The following is a 21,434-nucleotide window of genomic DNA, read 5'->3' as shown; positions in this document are numbered from 1 at the left end:
TAACTCTTAAGTATAGATTTAACCTCTTATTTATTAAATATAACTCTTCTATTTATTCTTCTAATTCTATTATTATAAATACTATTACCTACTTATAAGTTCTATAATTACGCACTAGTAACACTAATCTTTAGTACTAAAGATCTAGCTATCTAGGTAAGTAAGCTCTTAAAACTTTTATTAAAGCTACTTAGAATATAAAGATTATAAATATATAGTGTAGTAAATATAATAATTACGCTACTATCTATATATCTTAAAAAATCTCTTATTATTCTTATAAGCTATTACTATATTTTTTCTTTAAAGTATTATAGAATCTATTTAACTTCTCTATAAGCTATATACTTAATAAATAGGCTCTAATTATTAAAGAGAATTATTTAGGTAAGTTATATAATTATAACCTAAAGAACAAAACGCTAGACTTTGTAATAGAAGTTATTATAAGCTTTTAAGTATAATTAAACGCTTAATTAGACTATAACCTACTACTACGCTTTAGATTCTTAAGCCTAGACTCTACTAGAGTATACTAATTATAGTAGATTTAATAGAATTAATTTTAGTAGAGTAGATTAATACTCTTACTACTCTAGAAAGTGTATTAAAGTTAGAGAGTAGTTGTAATTATCTAATTATAGATACGTAATTACTTAGCTCTTAGGTATATAACTAGAAATTTTATTCTAACTTTCTTTAGTAGTAGAATAATAATAATATACTTAATTATCTCTAATTGTTAATTATCTCTAGCTCTAACAAAAGAGTACTAGAATTTATTTTTATATTCTAGAAAGTTTATAATCTAGAAGTATCTATTATTAAACTCTATATTCTACTAGACTAATAAAGAATACTATTACTATACTAACTACTTTAAGCCTAAAGATTTTTTACTACTTCTAGCTTACTAGCTAAGTAAAGATACTTTATAAAATATAGCCTTATTAATTATACTAGATTATAGTAGTTATCTAAAGTAGAGAGATAATAATCTTATATTATACTACTAATCTTACTTATAGTCTTTAGACGTATTATACTACTAAACTATAGCTCTTATCTAGTTCTATATTAGCGTATTATACTACTAATCTTACTTATAGCTTTTAGATATATTATACTACTAAACTATAGCCTTTAACTAATTCTATAATAGCGTATTATACTACTAACTTACTTCTAGTCTCTATATACTCTTATAGCTTTTAGATATATTATACTACTAATCTTACTTATAGCTTTTAAATATATTATACTACTAATCTTACTTATAGTCTTTAGATATATTATACTACTAATCTTACTTATAGTCTTTAGACGTATTATACTACTAACTTTACTTATAGTCTTTAGATATATTATACTACTAACTTTACTTATAGCTTCTAGATATATTATACTACTAGCTTACTTATAGCCTTTAGATATATTATACTACTAATAATACTTATTCTATATATAGTCTATAGCTATCTACTAGATTCTAGATAAGTTTAGCGCTATTTAAGTATAAACTTTCTAGCTACTTACTATAGTATATATATTATACTACTATCTACTATACCTTAAATAGTATAGCGCTACTTCTAGAGCTACGTTAGAAACTCTATAGACTAGCGCTTACTATAGCTCTTATTCTACTACTAGTATACCTTTTTTTATTTAATACTTATTATATACTTTAAGAATAATACTTATATTACTATCTTTAAACGCTAGAACTACTATCTATAATTATATATCTTCTAGAAAAGAAGACTTATATTATAATTTTTAAAAGCTAGAACTACTATCTATAATTATATATCTTCTAGAAAAGAAAACTTATATTATAATTCTTAAAAGCTAGAACTACTATCTAAAATTATATATTTAGAATATAGTAGAATAAGATATAAATAATATAGACCTTAATAGTTATTACTTAACTATAAATATAACTAATATAGTAATCTTAAAAACTAGTATAAGTAACTTAAGAAATTACTTATAAAGTCTAATAATAACCTTACTAGTTATAACCTAACTATAAATATAACTAATATAGTAATCTTAAGATATAGTATAAGTAACTTAAGAAATTACTTATAAAGTCTAATAATCTTACTAATATATAGCGCTAGCGTAATAATACTACTTTCTAGCTTAATTAGAGTACTTAGAGCTTAATAGCCTCTAGATTTATACTAACCTATAGCGCTAGTATAATAATACTACTTTCTAGCTTAATTAAAGTACTTTAGAGCTTAATAGCTCTAGAAACTACGCTTAAGTTATTTATTAGCTCTACTATTAATATAGAAGTAGATAGATACTAGAAACTTAAGATAGAGAATAGCGCTTTTAAGCTCTAAGATAGTAGTCTATTATACTTCTATCTACTATCTAATAGCCTTATAGAGCTTCTTAGTAGAGTTACTAGAAGAGCCTAGCTAGTAGGCTAGTATTACTTTTTAATATATAAGTAAATACTACTCTTATTAGAAGAGTAATTACTAATAATAATAGAACTAAGTTAAATACTATAACTTTTACTTTAATTACTATCTTTATTATCTACTATAGTCTCTTTTTATAATAATATCTATAATAATATAAAAGAAAATAATCTATATAGTATAGAAAAACGTAGCTATCTACGTAGTAGTAAGATAAGTTAGTAAAACTAGTGCGCTTTTAGCTATAAGCTAGTATAGTATAAAGCTTAATTATTTTATAATAAAAGTTTCTCTACGTAGCTACTTAAGACTTTATAGTAACTTTATATATCTAATCTTATAACTATCTATACTTTCTCTACTATACTAGTATTTTTACTATACTACTTTTTTACTCTTTAAAGTTATCTTAATATTAGTTTTAAACTTTTAGTACTACTTCTCTCTAAATAGAAAAGCTACTTAGTACTTTAGTAAAGTATAGATTATTTATAAAGTATTTAAAAGAGAAAGATTTTATAAAAAAAGAAGTATAAGATTAAAGATCTTAGATAAGAGACTATTATCTAGCTTAGTCTAGTAGTAGTATTAGCTTCTAGTACTCTAATAAAGTCTACTTCTATACTAGTTAAGACTTTTAAATTTCTTAATACTAGTTTATAAAACTAGTCTAGTAGTATTATTAGCTTCTAGTACTCTAATAAAGTCTACTTCTATACTAGTTAAGATTTTTAAATTTCTTAACACTAGTTTATAGAACTAGAAAACTTTTAAAACTAAAATTATTAGTAGTAACTAGAAGAAAAAAGCTATAAAAACTTATATCTATAAGAATCTTTAAGTTAAGATCTCTAGCTTTAAGATCTCTAGCTTTAAAATCTCTACTATTACTCTACTTCTCTCTAGCTAGCTAGATATAAGTTCTATATATTTATATCTCTATTATTATATACTAATAGTATTTAGACTATAATAATAATATATAGTACTTAAAGCTTAGATTCTATATCTAGATTAATAGTCTTATATAGAAGAAGAAGGTCTAACTAGCTATACTTATATTTTTAATTATTCTACTTCTACTTATAACTAGTATTAGTAGAGTTATTAAAGATTATATTATTAAGTTTACTATACTTTCTACTTTATAAGCTTTTAAATAGCCTTAACTCTAGCTTACTTTTAAAACTACTACTACTAAGATACTTTCTACTTCTATATCTTTATACTAAGAATATAACTTCTAAATAATTATTATTATTAATAACACTAGCTATAAGCCTTTAGGTCTTTTAAGCCTATACGCTATACTACTAAAGCTATTATTAACTATCTTCTTTTTATTACTAACTTTCTTATAATTATTTTTATTAATAATACTAGCTATAAGCTTTTAGATCTTTTAAGTCTATACGCTACGCTACTAAAGCTATTATTAACTATCTTTTTTTTATTACTAACTTTTTTATAATTATTAACCTTACTATATATATTTACTATAACTAGTATTTTATAAATAACTATAAACTATATAAAACTATTATTAAGTATACTAGCTATAAGTCTCTAGGCTTCTTTTAAGTCTATACTATCTAACTTTAATATATATACTTTTATAAAGACTATATATTCTATAATTAACTACTCTTTAGTTAAGATTACTAATACTAAATACTATATTTTTAGTAAGAAAGCTATAAGAAATATAGTATACTAAAGTACTACTACTAAATTAGGTAAGTACTCTATTATTACTATCTTCTCTAGTAAGAGTATTATTAGTACTATAGTTAATTTATAAGATAATTACTAATAATAGTATTAAAGCTTTTAAGAAGCTAGTAATAAGTTAACTTAGACTTATCTCTAGAACTACTACTACTCTAGCTACTATAGAGGTGCTTTATACTTTTATAACTCTACACTAATACTAATAGTCTTAACTTAGACTTACTTTTAGAACTACTACTACTCTAGCTACTATAGAGGTACTTTATAATTCTATAACTCTATACTAAGAATATAACTTCTAGATAGTAGTTTTAGAGTACTATATATCTATAAAGATATACTACTTTAAATATATTACTAGCTTTCTTATTAGCTATAATAGCTCTTAGTACTTAAAGATTACTACTAGTAATATCTATACTACTCTAAGTACGCTACTAGCTTTCTTATTAGCTATAATAGCTCTTAGTACTTAAAGGTTACTACTAGTAATATCTACTATATACTAAAGTAGCTAGATATTTAAGCTAGTAGTTTTTATACTATTATACTCTAGTTAGCTTATAGCCTCTATTAAAGTTAAAGCTATATTTAATACTTTATTAAAAGCTAGTTTAAAAAGTCTAGCTTATTTAATTCTTCTCTATTATTAAGAAGTAAAGAAGTCTAATACTATACCTTTTACTAAAGACTCTAAGTTAGTTATCTAGCTTTTTTAATTTTTTACTATTAGTAAAAAGTAAAAACTACTAGCTTTATATTTCTCTTTCTAGAATATAGCTAGTAGCTTATCTATTAATAATTACTAGTAAAAGTTTAGAAAGTAGTAAGAGTATAAAATAGTATATATAGAAAAAAGTATATAGTAAGAACTTTAATTCTAACTAACTAAACTCTACTTTCTTACTATAGTTAGTATTTAAACTTTAACTTATAACGCTACTCTAATTTAATACTTAGGTTATTTCTCTAAGTAGTACTCTAAATAGCTAAAATAAAATATAAAAGCTAAATACTCTAAGACTAGTAAATATTTATATATTATAGTAGTAGTACTATAAAGATACTACTTACTTATACTTTATAAAAAAAAGAAAAAAGTAAGCTATTTTATATCTATTATTATTTATCTATTTACTTAATTTCTACTACTATACTCTTACTACTACTATATAAAGTTACTTATAAGAGCTAGTAGAATTACTATCTAGCTTAGTATAACTTTTATTTTATTATTATTATTATTATTATTATTATTATTATTATTATATACTAAAGATATAGAAAAGATAGAAGTAGAAATAATAAGTATAGGCGTAGGCGTAACTATTAATAGTAGTATAGCTACTATATACTAAGTATACTAAGTAAAGTTCTAAAGTAGACTATATTACTATTAGTATATAGTTACTAACTCTAATAATAGTAGTACTATACTTACCTACGCTTCTAAACTATACTAGACTTTAACTTACTTTAGTAAAGCTTATTTTATTACTATTACTACTATTACTACTATATAATAAATTATAGTAGTAGTACTAAGATTATAGTGTGTAAAGCGCTAAATAGAAAGCTAAATAAAAAAAAGTTAGAAGTAGATATTTTAAAGTAGTTACTACTATTATTATTATTAATATAAAAAGTATTATATAATATAAAATTACTATAGACTAAAGTTTTAATAGCTATAAGTAAGAAAATAGTTTTAAAAAAGGTATATTTATTACTTATTACTTATTACTTATTACTTATTACTTATTACTTATTACTTATTACTTATTACTTCTTACTCTTTATTAATTATCTACTTTTTATATTTATATACTATATTACTATACTAGTAAAGCTAGTGTTATAGCTACTAATATAAAGTCTCTACTTATTATAACTTTATATTACTACTAGCTTTCTTATACTTACGTACTATATAAAGCTTTAAATCTAATTATTCTCTATTATAATAGTTTAATATAGTACTACTATTTAGTATATTAGTTCTTTACTAGTCTAGTAACCTCTAGCTCTTAACTAAAATATTTACTTAACTACTAAGTAGGTAATTCTTTATATATAAAGTTACTATTTTTTTATATTTAAGTTTAAATCTTATCTATTATAGTTTTTTTTTTTACTTATAAGTCTATAGTAGTATAATATAGAAGAGCGCTAGTAGTATAATATCTAAGAAAAGTACTAGCTAGCTAGTAGTATAATATAGAAGAGTGCTAGTAGTATAATACTTAAAAAGAGTGCTAGCTAGCTAGTAGTATAATACCTAAGAAGAGTACTAGCTAGCTAGTAGTATAATACCTAAGAAGAGCGCTAGCTAGCTAGTAGTATAATATAGAAAAGCGCTAATAGTATAATATCTAAAAAGAGCTACTAGCTAGCTAGTAGTATAATACTTAAGAAAAGCGCTACTAGCTAGCTAGTAGTATAATACCTAAAAAAAGCGCTGCTAGCTAGCTAGTAGTATAATACTTAAGAAAAGTACTAGCTAGCTAGCTAGCTAGTAGTATAATATCTAAGAAAAGTGCTAGCTAGCTAGTAGTATAATACTTAAGAAGAGCGCTACTTACTAGCTAGTAGTATAATAACTAAAAAGAGCGCTAGCTAGCTAGTAGTATAATACTTAAGAAAAGATATCTAGTAGTATAATATAAAAAACTTAATATAATACTAGTTATATAATACTATCTTTTATATAGTAGTATAATATAACTTTTTAAGTAGTAGTATAATATTACTTTTTAAGTAGTAGTATAATATTACTTTTTAAGTAGTAGTATAATATTATAAAATTTTTAAATTTACGTTTAGAAAAGCTTATATAATATTATATAAGTAATATAATACTTACTAATTATAGCTAAAAGCCTTATTATATAACTATCCTACTACGCATTCTACCGCGATCACTAAACAGGCCCCTAAACTACATTTGCCTACGACACTAACTCGAATTGGGTTCAGGCAAGCTTACTTACTATGCGTAGCCTCACACAGAACTACCTAGGTACTCCACACGTTCACCGGCACCGCGTAGGCCAAGAAGGCGTACATAAACGATACGCCCCATCTTGGCAGCTCCACAAGCGACGGACGATGCACCTGGGCAACCTTCAGTCCCCAAGTATAAGAAGACGCAGAACGGCCACGAAAGAAGAAGTATCCATCTCCATCTCCATCTTCACATCCATCTCTCATATCCTCTAGCACACTACCAACGCGCCCACTCAACATGCGCTTCACTGCTCTCGCGCTCCCTTTCGCCCTTGCAGGCTACTGTTCTGCGTGGACTAAAGACGCAAGAGGGGTCTGGGTTGCGAACAACAAAGCCTACAACATCGACGGTAGTAAGTCATTTTGTCCCAGAAAAAGAAGCATGAAAGATATTCTAACCGATTATATAGTCTCTGTGCACGAAGCCTGTACCACGATGAACACAAGGAACTACAGGACCAGCGGTTGGTGTGAGTACTGGGCTGACTCGAAGGGGAGAAAGATCCAATCTGGTATGTACCAACGGCATATCAGGGGCGTTCGTGTGCTGATGCGTTGTCTAGAATGCCGGTGGTGGGGCGCTGGTAGTGTGGCTGTCGTTTGCTATCCTCGCTAGATATACGTCGTGGCGTGTGAGCTGATGAACCTGGAAGGGCGGAGTGGGAGTTCCCCCGCAAAGTGGATTAGGCACTGTTAGGCCGGCTGCCTCTATATACCGTATAAATCAAAAGTCCAGATTTTTGGCCATTCGATACCACCCCTCCAACCCCCCACTCCTCCATCAAACCCACTCTCAGAGCCCATAGTCCAACGGTAAGATACCCACATCTCAACCGCGCAGGGCTGCCATCGCATCGTCTCAGCGTGCGAACGAACAAGGCTGAGAGACCGTCTGAGCTTCCGCCAATTGAATTTCAAATCCGTCGGGCTGTGCTACCAGTACACAGCCTGATCCTATGAGCTTCGCCAAGTGAACGCCGATGACAGTTTTCGAATCCAAATTCCGCCTCCGCCAAAGATGACCGATAGCACACAGCCTTGCCGAGATTGTGGGGGATCCGCGTTCAAGTCGCGGTGGGCTCATTCCTTTTCTTTCTTTTTGCTGGAGGTTGGAGAACGATATGGTTGGAGTGGTGGTGGTGGTGTCTTTACTTGTTGTTGGGTGGTATAGATGGGTAAGTGTAGAGATAGATGCGCTGGAGTGAGATTGTCCCTGCGAATATCGACCGCTCCAAACGCCTACGCATACAATTAGCAGTCATCATCTTCTAACATCCCTTTTTCCTATGTATCAGACCCATGACTCTGTACTGTTCATGTCCTCCAACTCACCCCTCTTCCATCAAATCACCAAGAGCCCATGGTCCAATGGCAAGACACCCGCATCTCAACGAGCTGGCTGGCCAACGCAGAGTTCAGGATCCCGTCAAGTGAAAGTGAACGCTTTGAGTACATAAGATAGGCACAAAGCCAGCTCAGCATTGCGGGAGATCCGCGTTCAAGTCGCGGTGGGCTCATTCTTTTTTGCTAGATATCCGTGGTGTATCTAGTAGTTTTACGGTCCTTTTTGCTGTGATGGAGAGATAGATGGGAGCGGTGGCGTGGCGGGCGAGTGAGTGAGTTCGTCGACGGGAGTGTCCTACTTAGCGTTCAATTTTACCAAAACCGTCAAAGAGTGGATAGCAATGAGATTCATTGTATCCAACGACAGTACCTAAAAATAACATGCAAGTCGCGAGCGTATCCAATCCGCTCAAACGATCAAGGTGGTGTATCCAACAGCATGTCTATACCAAACTCCACTCATGAACGCCGGTCGTCTAATGCATAGCAAATGCGAGTAAGCAAGCTCAATGCGTGTAATCAAGGAATCACCAACTCCCAGGTCCAAAGGTTTCGCCTTTGGGTACTTCTTTGTATGGGCAGGCTTGCCAGTCGCAACCCTATCGATAGTGTTAGCTTTTGAATCCAATGAAGGCCAGCTTGTATGTAGATAACTTACCTGCTTGTAAACCTCTGTACCCCACCACTTGAAGTTGCTCATCCAGCCGGGGTACACAATGCCAAAGAAGATGACGACAACACCAAACGCAAGGCCAGAGTCCAAGGCCGCGCTAAGCATCATGTTGTACTTCTTCCACCAGGCATTTCTTCGGTTGCGAATCTCATAATTGAAGATGTAGCACACAATCGCCCAGACTGAGAAGTTGAGTCCTGTGGCCGGTGGAATCCAGCTCAAGCTACCGAATACGACGGCGAGGTTGACTTTACTGAGTATGGACTTGCGGCTGCCGCGGGCGAGGTACCAGAGTATGACAGGTGCGATGGCGCCGATGGGGAAGGCCCAGATCAGGTGTTGGTAGAGAGCGCCAGGACCGAAGAATTTTCCTGGTCCGACGACACCCCAGAGGATACTTCCGTTGAAGTGAACGCGGGCGATGGGGCAGTTGAAGCCGTTGATGGCCGAGGGTGTGCAGATACCGGGGATGTTGTTCAGCATCCAATTGAGGACGCCGATCTGTGTTAGACTGGAGATGATGGTGACGGAGAGTTGGAGCTTGAAGAGGATTCTAGGTGGGATCTTCATGTAATGGCCGAGCTTGAGATCGGAAGCAAACTTTAGGCCTTGGGTTGCTGAGATGTAGCCAAAGGTTGTGAAGACCATGTTTGCGACGGGTCGACCGGGGAATACAACGCCGCATATCAGTTGGCAGATGAGATAGATGCTACTTTGCTGGTTCGTGATGGCCATGACGATGCCGATGGGAACGAAGAGGACTGCGCCGATGCCAAGTGCTAGTAAGAGACCGTACCAGGGTAGATGGACAGGGTAGTACTCGACGACGAACATGCCAACTGCGGCCATGCTGATGCCAGTCAAAAGGTACCAGGTTATCGGCACATCCTCGTATTTGCGCATGAGTCGGTTGTGCACATCTTCTGCAGATAACAGGTCTTCCACGTCTGGATCTGAAGTCGTACTGGGCCTGTGTCTCAACATTGCAGGGGAAGTTGGTTGGCTGTTGTTGTCGGCGCCATTCACCAGTGGCTGGTAGTCAGCTGCTGATTCTTTCCGGATCTCGGCCCAAGAGCGACGCCATTGCCTCCAGATATCCTTCCCGTACCAAAGGCCAGTGTGCGAAAGCAGAGCTGTAAGACCGGCGAACTGTAAGGCGTAGCTCAATACGTAAGTAATAGGGAGGTAGACGCGGCTGTATTGCTTGTACGCTTCTTCGTCAAAGAGGAAGTTCTCGGTCAAGATCTTGCTGACATCGTACGGCTTGCCGCGATTATCCCATACGGCGGATGATAGAATGGGCATGTAGGAAGAGTAGAGGACGTTCTTGTAGTCTACGAGCTGTCAGCACAAGTAGTCAAACCTCCTGAATTACTTACACATGATTGGCGCTGCAATCCACATCACGCCTACGAGGCCTCCAAGAATGTTCATAGCAGCCCAAAATGGCGTAATCAGCGGGGAACCGATGTATGCGATTTGCGCCCAATCGAAAGTCACTGGAAACAATCCAAGACCAGATGAGATTCCGAACTGCTCACGTTAGCTCTCCGTCCATTCAGACAAGCAACAAACGTACCAGGTTGGCAACAACCACGCTCTTTGGCGCGAACCAAGTGATAACATTGAAGTAACTCAATGCTGGGAATAGGAGACCAGGCAGGAAGTAGAATGCAACGGATCCCATGAATATGCGCGAGAAGAACTTGCGTGGAGCGATAGTCCAGCCATCGGCAGGCTTATTCTCATCTTTATGTAACGCGGTGAACATGGCGGTTGATACCAGTGTGCTCGGCCAGATCATGCCGCTGGGACGGACCAAGTAACGTCTGGTGATACCGGCAAGGGAGTAGCCAAGTATTTGTGTGGAGAGGATAAGCAATACTTGGTACATGATGCCAAGGTCTTGCTTGTAGAACTTTACTTGCTCAACGATGACCTTGGATTGTCAGCATATCATACTTTGCTGCATAGATGATACTTACATCTGTCGCGAAGGCAAAGCCGAAGGATACATTGCTGCTGACATATACGCAACAGTGTTCCTTCTCATTCCAACGGCCTTGGCCTAGCCAGAGCCGTAACCGGCGTTTCCAAGTGGCTTTTGCCTGTGGGGGATGCGATGTTGTTTGAGAGCAACCATCGACGAAGGTTTCTTCAGGATCGTCGTGTCGTTTGAAGAGTTGGTCCCAGATCAGACCGAGGGGGTGGACGAGTAGTAGTGCAATAATAGGAGTAAGGCTGACGCTAGGGTATCGTAGGGAAAAGAACAAGTTGGTTGAAGAACCGGCAATGGAAAACAGAATCGACAGGAACCACATGCGCGGGGTATCAATGGATAGGGAGAGGTCGTCGGTAGCAGCGACGGATGCCCTCACTTGAGCGTAGGGCGAATTATCGGACGGGCTACCCTTCATATCGTGTAAATCGTCGTCCTCGGAGGATTCATTATCGTCTAGCGTACTGCTCGATGAGGTTGAGTTGTCAAACAGTGGCGCGCCAGCGGTAGAAGGATCAAGACCGCTTGCGTTGAACCTAGCTTCAAAGTCCTGGCCACTAGAGGCTACACCGAGCGTCGTGCTGCTACGACTGGCGTCACCCGTCCTGCGACGTGACTTGGTAGCGCCTGAAAGGATTGGCTCACTCCGTGTCGAATCATTTTGGTGGTGATCCGAAAGTAGTGAGGGTTCACTATGCGAAAGTCTGCTCTTCCCTTTTTTCTTTCTTGAGTTTTTAATCACATTATTTTCATCAGACTCCTCTGGACTGGAGGAAAGAATAGGTAGGCCGCCATATGAACCTGGGGTTGGGGTCAGCACGTGTAGCGAAGGAGGTTCTGTGCGCCGTGTGCATCGTTGCTCCTGTGCACCCGTCCAAGGCCGAGGGGCGAATGACGACCATGGCGCTTGACACGGAAGAATAGTTTGCGTACCTGTTCCCTGCGCCGGGCTCGATCTCACCAAGAGAGGTACTCTTGACATTGCTGTCTTGACGGATCGTGTAGGAGACTCGGGGCGGCCAGCTGGCGAATCAAGATCGTCATCAGAAGGGGTTTCGGACGTGGCTATGTTCCTTGCTTTCTTTGCTTTGTCAGGCAGAGGCTGCAACTCGTAGCTGCCTGGCGAGACGGGAGGACGGTCGTGTCGCGTGTTTCCAGAAGGATGGGCAGGCGAGAGAGCAAGCGACGAAGATGACCCGCACCCGTCCTCGTTAGCCATATGTATGGGTGGGTGCCCGGGTGTGGCCAGGGGCGCGTGTACAAGTGCTCCGTTTGTCGCGCCAAAGCGGCCTCGCGCGACGTCGGAATCAGATGATCAGATAAAACCACCGGCAGCCATGTGTTGGGCCTCACGCTTTTCGATGATCTGATTAGATGGAAGCGCGGGAAGCGGTCCAGAATTAGGTCAATGATGGAATACTGCTTGAGTCATCCAATGGCGAGTGCAGTGTCTTCACGGTAAGCGGTTAGATCCGGGCGACGATGTGGAGTTCCCAGGAAAAAAGCCTCGCACGCTCCCGCGCGCGCGAGCCGCCTGCATGCTTCAAAATCCCGGCACCCTTACAGACCAAGACTGATTGACATCTGCACGTCCGAGCGAACAGAGCCGCAGCGTTTGCATTCGGAGTTTTACATATTTCTACGGGTTCCCAACGCTCAGCGTGACGTCACCTCGTTCACGTCAACGTGACCGGGTATCCCCACGTGGTTTTCGGCTTTGCGACCAGCGGTGAGGCCCTCAACCATCGCAATAGCGCCCTCGGTGTCGTCCTTGTTGTAGAGGAACAACCCCTGTAGCGCTGCAGTACTCACCGAGTCGATGAGGCCCAACTCCCTCACTCTAGCCATAAATCTCTGCTTCGCTTGCCCGCCTGCATCGAACTCTGCATAGAATCGGTCCCAAAGCTGCTCGATTTGGAACTCTGTTGCTTCACCGAGTCTTACCGTCATGTCCACGCGCCCAGGTCGGATGAGCGCTTCGTCTAGTCTTTCGACGTGGTTTGTAGTCAGGAAGATAATCCGCTCCTCAGCACTGGCAACACCGTCGAGAGCGTTGAGCAGCCCGGAGAAGGTGACCGAGGCGCTAGCAAATCCGTCTGCACCAGGCGTCTTACGGTTCATGAATGCGACGTCAACATCTTCCAGCAGCACTACAGTCCGTCGCGGGACCTTGGTCAGCAGATGGTTCAACCTATCGTCTGTGAGACCACGCTCGCTGACATTCAAGATGGCAATGTTGAAGTCAAGATGACCTGCAACAGCCTGGATGAAGGAACTCTTCCCTGTGCCCGGCGGCCCATACAACAAGTAGCCTCGCCTGTATGGTATGCCGCGATCTAGGTACCACTTGCGTGATGCGATGAAAGCCTCCATATCCTCTACAATGCGCTCCTTGACACCGCGCTCAAGGACCACCGAATCGAGAGGTCGCTTCCGCTTGGCGTCGCCAAAGGGCTGCCACATGGTGCCCATGGAGTTGTATATGACAGTCTTGCCCTCCTGCGACTGCTGGTATATCTGGTGCGCCTCGGCGAAGATGTCTTCGAAGACGTCGCGGTGCGAGTAGAGGGTCGTGAGGTTGATCGTCTCGAAGGGTACGCCATCCTTGACGTTCAGGCTGTTGCGCTCTCGCTGCCTGTCGACGAGGATGAAGGCATTCTTGTAGCGCAAGAAGTGCTTGCCCGGCCCCGGTACGAAGGAAAAGTGGGCGGCGTGCGAGGGCCCATCTTGCGGCGTGTACGTCTGCACCTGGAGGTGGTGCATGCGCGGGTCGATGCGATTGAGGACCTTGGAGAGGACGCCGTTGCGCACGAGTGGCCTGGCGCCGGCTTGCTGTGCGCGGTGGTAGTTGGTCATCCATTGGAGGACCCAGGGATAGGCGTCGTCATGGCGAGTTATTTCGAGATCGACGAGCATGCGGCGGCGCACAAACGCGGCGCCATGTTGGAGTCCCTTCTGGCCCGTCCGCGCCGCAACCCCAAGCGCTGCGAGACCGAAGCCCTATGGCATCAGTGAGCACACGTCCAGCAAGCACGCAGTGGCCCCAGGGTGAATCATACGGCGGTGAAGAAGGGATTGTCGGTGATTTGCGACCAGGGCGAGCTGAGACCCGGACTGCTGTTGCCGGCAGCGATCTGCTTGGCCAGCTGGTGTTGAGGCGTGTTCGGTTCCATGAGCGGCGGAGAGGCGCGCCTGTCTAGAAATTTGATACGCCATGGACGCTAGCGGGGGATCGATGCCGCTACGCCGCGCCCATTCGTGCCTATCACCATGTCGCACGCAACCGATGGGTGTCGTACAGCGCTTGTTTGCAACGTGGAATGTTGGTCGACGTATTTTCGTCACACCATCAGGGAGTTGTGTAAACGGCGCAAAAAAAGAAACATGGACGTTGATAACGCTGTATACATAGATGCACAGGGCTGCATAAGCAATCCGGGGTCGCGTCGCGGAAGGCCATCCATGGCGCCTTCCCAGCCCTGTGGAGTTGTGGAGCGCTAGGGCGAGCTTGGACCTGCTGCCCGTCACTGATAACTACCATAGCCTGCCCAATTCACTGATCAACACCCCGAAAGCACGTTGCGAAGCCAACTTCGGCCCCGAGCACCGCGCTCTTCTTCACCTATGCCATGGCCACCGTAACCATAGGCAAATCCTATTTCGACGCTCTTCTACGCAAGTGAGTGCTCACTATCTTGCACTGTGTTATGCGCCGGGCTGTTTGCTGATTAGAGTTTTAGGGCCGAATTTGTCGGTACCCCCCAGGCAGTAGCTATGCGTCTGGCTTCGGTAGAGCTGACTCTTATCAACAGCATACTTCCAACCAGCCTGTCAGCTACGGCACTGATCTCTCTGACAATGTCACCATCAGCAAGGCAGAACATGAGTACATGGTACGTTGTATTGCATCCAACATCACTCCAAACGTTCAAACCTTCTCCACCACCCAGCCAGCTGGCTCTGGTTTCTGTTTTAGTTGCAAAAATGCTAACAATACATTTTCCTACAGACCCAAGCAGTGCGAGAGTACCGTACGTACAGTCCTGCTCCAGCGCAATACTATTTGTTTCTGACTGTGTCTAGACCTTCTCAAGAGCGCTCTGTTCCGTGGCGGCCTGACGAATGAAACCTTGGATACACTGCTACAGGGCGAGAATGGGGCTTCGAACGAAGAACCTTCGAGTTACGATTATGAATCGCAACACACGCATGCAAGATCGCAGGCTACTCCTGTAGCAGCGCCTACGTCAGCTCGCTACCCAAAAGAGTCCGACTATACCTCTGCCAGCCACGGATTCCACCCTAGACCTTCAGCATCGTTCCATCGGGTCGTCAGCTATGGAGAATCCGAGTCTTTCACCGGCGATCCAGACAGCCCACCCGACGAATATGACGATCTAAACCGTGGACCAGCCCAGCGTATACCGCTTCACGATCAGCGCACTGTGCTAATCACGAACCTTTCTGAGCGTACGACACATAAGGACCTGGCCGGCATCGTTCGTGGCGGCAGACTGCTGGACATATTCCTCCGCAACGACCGATCTGCAACGGTATCCTTCATCGAAGGAGCTGCCGACTTTCTTGCTTATGCTAAGCGTAATGACATATATCTGCACATGAAGAGGGTGAGATATGCACCTACCCCAAGGCATGAGAGAAGCTGACCATGCCAGCTTGAATTCCGTTGGAGCGACCGACAATTCCACGTACCACCGCACGTGTCCAACAAGATCGCTGGCGGCGCTACGCGAAACCTTGTTGTCCGAGGCGTTGCAGGCAAGGTCACTACAGATCAGATCCGTGACCATCTCGACCACATCCACAACCTCATCGTGGTAGACGTCTACTTCAAAAATGGCGATGCGTACATCTCGACCAACTCTATCCACAACGCTCTGTTCGCCAGGACCTGCATGATGTCGCGTACTGTATACAAGGGCATGCGCATCGAGTACTATCCAGACGAATGCGCTGGACCGCTACCTCAGCCCAAAAAGGCCCACACTCCCGTCACTCGCATGCCTATGAAGCCTGCACCTGTGGTCAACCAGTATGCTCTTCTGGATACCGGCTCCGACGATGGGTCAGAGTCTGAAGAGGAGTTGTACAGGACCAACGGTGTGCAAGTCGATGGTTACCATTGGGCTGACAGTGTAGTAGCATGAACATTGCCGATGGAGGTTCATCGCCTGTCAGAGCTCGGTCCATTCCCTGGGGTCGGCGAGGGGTTACAGTAACTTGATCCGGCCTTCCTGTTCTATCAAGTTTCTTCGCGTTGCGGCACGTTTCAAAGCAAGCTAAGGAATATTCCACCTATCCGGCTACATTATTCATGCGAAGAGAGGGACGCCATGAGTGAAGTCGTGGCGATCAGAACTATAATATGGATATGTTTTAGGGAAGGAGGTCGTGTCGTACAGCCCTCGACAGGTGTTGGTTGGAGTATGCTTCTTTTCCTATATAGATACCCCTCGGCTACTCTGGCATATGATTATTTTACTCACAACACATTGATCCCGTCACGCTTGAAGGAGACGTCCGTGATCAGCGTTTTGCTGGGATGATGAACATGCTCACCCCCGGGCAGAAAGCTTGTCACTTTTAGCGAGCACTAGTCCTGCATCGATGCGCATGCGTCAGCTATGTCATACGCCTTTGATTAGCCTCACTTCGTAAATCACAACTTCACCACAGATATCGTCCTGACTTTGTTGATCTATATCAACAAACTTTGTTGAATCAAGATGGCGCCGACGATCAAAGTTGCTGTTATCCAACTCTACCCAGAGGTATCTCATTTACCCCACATCATATTGATTACCCATCATGGTCGACCACATCTACAACCATCAGCATCAGTTTCTAACATTAGATAGCCCCTACAGCCAGAACACAATTTCAACAAAGCCGTTTCATTCATCCGCTCAGCAGCAGCTCAGGGCGCCGAGCTCGCCGTCCTACCCGAATACCACTTGACAAGCTGGAAGCCAAACGATCCCGAGTTCCTAAACTGCATCGAACAATGCTCCGGCTACCTAGAGAAATACTGCTCCCTAGCCAAAGAATGTAACATCTGTAAGCATCATTCCAACCCTCATCCCTCCACACATCCCCCAAACCTAAAACTAAACTCACCCCTTCACTCTGCAGCCATCGTCCCCGGCACGATCGTAGAATCCCACAAAGAGAACTCCGCAGCGGAAGAAAAACTCCTCAACGTATGCTACTACATCTCGCCCTCCGGTTCTATCGTGGGCAAATACATCAAAAAGAACCTCTGGGGCCCCGAACGCAACCACCTCACCGGCTCCCGCCACGACCCCCATGAAGTCTTCGACACCCCCATCGGAAAAGTCGGACTGCTCATATGCTGGGACCTCGCCTTCCCAGAAGCGTTCCGCGAGCTGATTGCCAAAGGCGCTCAGATTATTATCATACCGACGTTCTGGACGCTCAACGATTGCAACGAAGCGGGCCTTGCGAGGAACCCGGCGGCTGAAGCATTGTTTCTGGATAGTATGCTGACGGCACGTGCGTTTGAGAATACGTGTGCGGTTGTTTTTGCGAATGCGGGGGGTCCGCCGGGGATGGGGTATGCGGGGTTGAGTCAGGTTGCTGTGCCTTTTGTGGGGGCTTTGGGAAAGTTGGGTGGTGCGGTAAGTCTTGTTCCTTTGACTTGTTCATGCAATAACTATATGAGGATTCTTACTAATGACGAACGTTTAGGGAGAGGGCATGTGTGTTGTTGATCTGGATATGCAGGTCCTGGAGGATGCGGAGAGTAATTATCAGGTCAGGGCTGATATTGCGAGGGGAGATTGGCATTATGTTTATAGGCATTCGGGAGAGGGGAAGCCTTGAGTGAGGATGTGGCGCATCAACATGATATCTTTGTATTATGTTCAACATCCCGAGGTCATGATCGATAGGTATAGGATATATGCTCGGGAAAGCACTAGTCTCGATCTGGACATTCTTTGCTGCAGGTTTCGATCGAGAGTGTAAAGTTCAACGAACGAAATGTATTCCATTTGGTTAATTCAATCTACTCTCGAGCAAAATCGAGCTCCTCCAAATGCGCCCAAAAGTCGCAAATTCGCAAAGACATGGTATCTGACAAAAGTTCGCGGAAGCAACCGGTGAACTCCTACGCGCAGCGCGAACGGGTGCCTAGTAGCGCGCAGCGCCAGCCCCTCTCCCAAACTATTGAACGCCGATCATTATGGCCAGAAGCTCGATTCACCACCATGGCACCATCTTCCTGAGCCTAACGCAGATGCCTCGACTCAATCGCATGCTGGGCGTCGACTGGTATCTCCGGGTCGCATGTCGGCATCCGTCTCTCATCTCAGCTCTGGCCACTACCACTGGCTTCGCTGTCGGACCTCTCGTCTTTGCGGATGTAGCCTATTTCTCTCGTCGAGACGCCGTGTTCGTCCGTACTCCAAGTCTCGCCAACGACAATGACCCTCGTTTTCCCTGTTTCCAAAAACTTTTCCTCGTCTCTTGCTAGCTTGGCTGCATTCTCCGGGGCGTAGATTCTTCGGTAGAATTCTTGGAAGCGGGCTTCGCTGTCAAACGTCATTTCTGCAATGCAGTCACAGTCCAGCTCGTTCATCTCGCCCCTTAGCATCAGCGGCGGTCGGTCGGGATTTGCCGGTCCTCCGAACCCCTTCCGCGATATCCGCGCGAGGTAGCGACGTTTGAAATCGATCGGCCAGCACGAGGCGAGCAGCGAATGGGCGAGGGGAATGTGCGTGTGTTCATAGTGATCTCTGAACTCTTCCGAGGTAAGGTCGTGGTTGCGCGTGATGAAGAGGACGATTGTGTACGTCATGTTGGAGGGTGGGACGACAATATGGGTAGCGTGGGTGGTAAAGACAGTAGTAGGGTTCTGACAGCGGCGTGGCTTCCAGAGGGTCTAGAGACAGAGGAACGGCAGGCTTTTGTAGTTTATCAGCCACACTCGATGCGAAGACATCATACTGGCACCGAGCGCGCCTAAAGCCTCCGTTATTGATGCACACAGCTACTCGTGCCCTAGGGCGAAACTACGGACCCGGCACCGGCAGACGACATGGGCTCGCCATACTTTCTCAACGCCGTCACGACACCCAGCGCTGAGGATATGGCCGGTGAGTCGAATCAGGACGTGTCAAAACAGCAGGATGGCCGTGAGGATTGAGTGGAGTGGACCTCTGCGCACTGCCCCTCACAGCGCTGATCCCGGTCGCGCCTGCCCTCTGCTTGGGCGCGCTATCGATAGCAGACTGCCGCTAGCAAACGCACAGAACGCCAAATTTCGTGACAAAGCGGGGAGCAGCACCACGACACGACATTCACCCCCCGTACAAGCACCCGTGCCGTCGCCCGAACGAACACCCAACATGAGTCTGCGCGAGCGTGTCCCGCCGCAGTACCAGAATGGCGACGCTGCCAGGCGTGCGCCGGACGACGACTCGGACGTCGAGGAGGAGGCCATGGCGAACGACTACCGCGAGCAGGTCCAATACGACGGCATGGAGGACCTCGACCGCATGCCCTCGATGAACAGCAACCAGGACATCCACGCGCAACTGCAGGCCGCGGCCACGCCCCTCGAATTCCAGGCCACGCTAGAGACCAAGTTTGCGAGTTACGACAGCTACTGCAACCTCTTCCACTACATCCTGAACTCCGAGGGCCCCGTTGACCTGGAAGTGCCAAACGTAAGGAAAATGGAAAAAGGGGAATATAGCAGGGCTAATTGCGCATAGTACTACTGGGCGTGGGATGTCATCGACGAGTTCATCTACCAGTTCAACAGCTTCTGCAGCTACCGCCAACGAGTCGCCCAGAAGAACGAGAACGAGGAGGAGATTGCGCTCCTGCGCGAGAACCCAAACACATGGGGCTGCTACAGCGTCCTCAACGTCCTGTACTCGCTCATCCAGCGGTCACAGATCAGCGAGCAGCTGGCGGCGATGAAGCGGGGCGAGGACGCGAGTCTGTACGCCGGAGAGTACGGCAACAGGCCGCTATACAAGATGCTGGGATACTTCTCCATCATCGGTCTGCTCCGCGTGCACTGCCTGCTCGGAGACTTCAGCCTCGCGCTCAAGACGCTCGACGACATTGAGCTCAACAAGAAGGCCATGTTCGCCCGTGTCATGGCCGCCCACTTCACCACATACTACTACGTCGGATTCTCCTACATGATGATGCGACGATACTCGGATGCCATCCGCATGTTCAGCCACATCCTCGTCTACGTCTCGCGGACAAAGAACTTCCAGAAGAACGCGCAGTACGATTCGATTACCAAGAAGAACGACCAAATGTACGCACTTGTCGCCATCTGCGTAGCGTTCCAGCCCACTAGGCTCGACGATACCATCCACACTGCTCTGAGGGAGAAGTACGGCGAGCAGTTCAACAGGCTGCAGCGCGGCGGCCCTGAGTCCCTTCCCCTCTTTGAGGAGCTCTTCCGCACTGCCTGCCCCAAGTTCATCAGCCCCACACCTCCCGACTTCGACAACCCAGAGGTCAACATTGACCCTGTTGAGCACCACCTCCGCATCTTCATGGACGAGGTCAAGAACAACATGATGTCGCCCACCGTCAAGAGCTACCTCAAGCTCTACACAACCATGGACCTCAAGAAGCTCGCTGGATTCTTGGAGGTTGAGCCAGAGAAGCTGAGGTGCTGGTTGCTCGTCAACAAGCAGAGGAGCAGGCAAATAAGGTGGGCAGAGGGTGGTCTGTTGGATGGCGATATCATCCAGGCCAGCGACCTCGACTACGCCATGGAGGGTGTAAGTACAGCTCATCCCGAAAGAAAAACGACTGCTAACGATTACCAGGACCTCATTCACGTTTCAGAGGCAAAGGTCGGCAGGAGGCTTGTAGACTGGTACCTCCGCAACTTGGCCAGGACGTACTAGAGGATCACGAGTGTTTTCTGAGAGCGACTATTCACATTCGGGGCCCACACAATAGAGCATTGCGCTTGGAGTTGGAGGATTTCATGGGTATCCAAAAGCGTGTTTGCAAAATCTAAAGATACGCTTAGGCATGGGGAAGGCGAAGATAGGGTCCAGGTCGCGATCTTGCACAACTGGACACCGCCCGCCGTGCGCGACGAGCGGGCCGGAGGATGGACAGGATGAGCGAACGAGCAATGAGCTGAAGAATACCAAACAAACTTGCAGACTTCAAACACGTATCAATAAGTGGACGCGACGTGGATGTGTGA

At 43.3% G+C, this 21,434-nt stretch overlaps 6 protein-coding genes across 6 annotated transcripts; 3 read left to right on the top strand and 3 right to left on the bottom strand.

Moving 5' to 3' along the window:
- Positions 1-9,052: 9,052 nt before the first annotated feature.
- J4E85_006283 (uncharacterized protein) lies at positions 9,053-12,416 on the bottom strand (the record flags this gene model as incomplete). Its single annotated transcript, XM_051470523.1, has 6 exons — positions 9,053-9,124; positions 9,184-10,532; positions 10,578-10,731; positions 10,778-11,137; positions 11,184-11,998; positions 12,131-12,416. 6 exons carry the CDS (start codon positions 12,414-12,416, stop codon positions 9,053-9,055), a joined length of 3,036 nt encoding a protein of 1,011 aa, XP_051326011.1.
- A 437-nt stretch (positions 12,417-12,853) lies between these two features.
- On the bottom strand, positions 12,854-14,370 carry J4E85_006282 (uncharacterized protein; the record flags this gene model as incomplete). The annotated part of the gene is made up of 2 exons (XM_051470522.1): positions 12,854-14,197; positions 14,257-14,370. The coding sequence occupies 2 exons, from the start codon at positions 14,368-14,370 to the stop codon at positions 12,854-12,856; spliced, it is 1,458 nt and encodes a 485-aa protein (XP_051326010.1).
- A 456-nt stretch (positions 14,371-14,826) lies between these two features.
- On the top strand, positions 14,827-16,365 carry J4E85_006281 (uncharacterized protein; the record flags this gene model as incomplete). The annotated part of the gene is made up of 6 exons (XM_051470521.1): positions 14,827-14,876; positions 14,938-14,965; positions 15,010-15,090; positions 15,207-15,228; positions 15,281-15,825; positions 15,874-16,365. The coding sequence occupies 6 exons, from the start codon at positions 14,827-14,829 to the stop codon at positions 16,363-16,365; spliced, it is 1,218 nt and encodes a 405-aa protein (XP_051326009.1).
- A 579-nt stretch (positions 16,366-16,944) lies between these two features.
- J4E85_006280 (uncharacterized protein) lies at positions 16,945-18,061 on the top strand (the record flags this gene model as incomplete). The annotated part of the gene is made up of 4 exons (XM_051470520.1): positions 16,945-16,989; positions 17,077-17,275; positions 17,351-17,856; positions 17,927-18,061. 4 exons carry the CDS (start codon positions 16,945-16,947, stop codon positions 18,059-18,061), a joined length of 885 nt encoding a protein of 294 aa, XP_051326008.1.
- Positions 18,062-18,548: 487 nt separating this feature from the next.
- J4E85_006279 (uncharacterized protein) lies at positions 18,549-19,037 on the bottom strand (the record flags this gene model as incomplete). The annotated part of the gene is made up of 1 exon (XM_051470519.1): positions 18,549-19,037. The coding sequence occupies one exon, from the start codon at positions 19,035-19,037 to the stop codon at positions 18,549-18,551; it is 489 nt and encodes a 162-aa protein (XP_051326007.1).
- Positions 19,038-19,587: 550 nt separating this feature from the next.
- J4E85_006278 (uncharacterized protein) lies at positions 19,588-21,123 on the top strand (the record flags this gene model as incomplete). Its single annotated transcript, XM_051470518.1, has 3 exons — positions 19,588-19,908; positions 19,957-20,994; positions 21,043-21,123. 3 exons carry the CDS (start codon positions 19,588-19,590, stop codon positions 21,121-21,123), a joined length of 1,440 nt encoding a protein of 479 aa, XP_051326006.1.
- Positions 21,124-21,434: the final 311 nt, after the last annotated feature.

The sequence above is a fragment of the Alternaria conjuncta genome (assembly GCF_024043145.1).
Source record: "Alternaria conjuncta strain BMP 0040 chromosome Unknown scaffold_8, whole genome shotgun sequence".
Classification (NCBI taxonomy): Eukaryota; Fungi; Ascomycota; class Dothideomycetes; order Pleosporales; family Pleosporaceae; genus Alternaria; species Alternaria conjuncta.
Note: the sequence above shows the minus strand (reverse complement) of the source record. Positions and strands in the feature narration are given on the sequence as shown.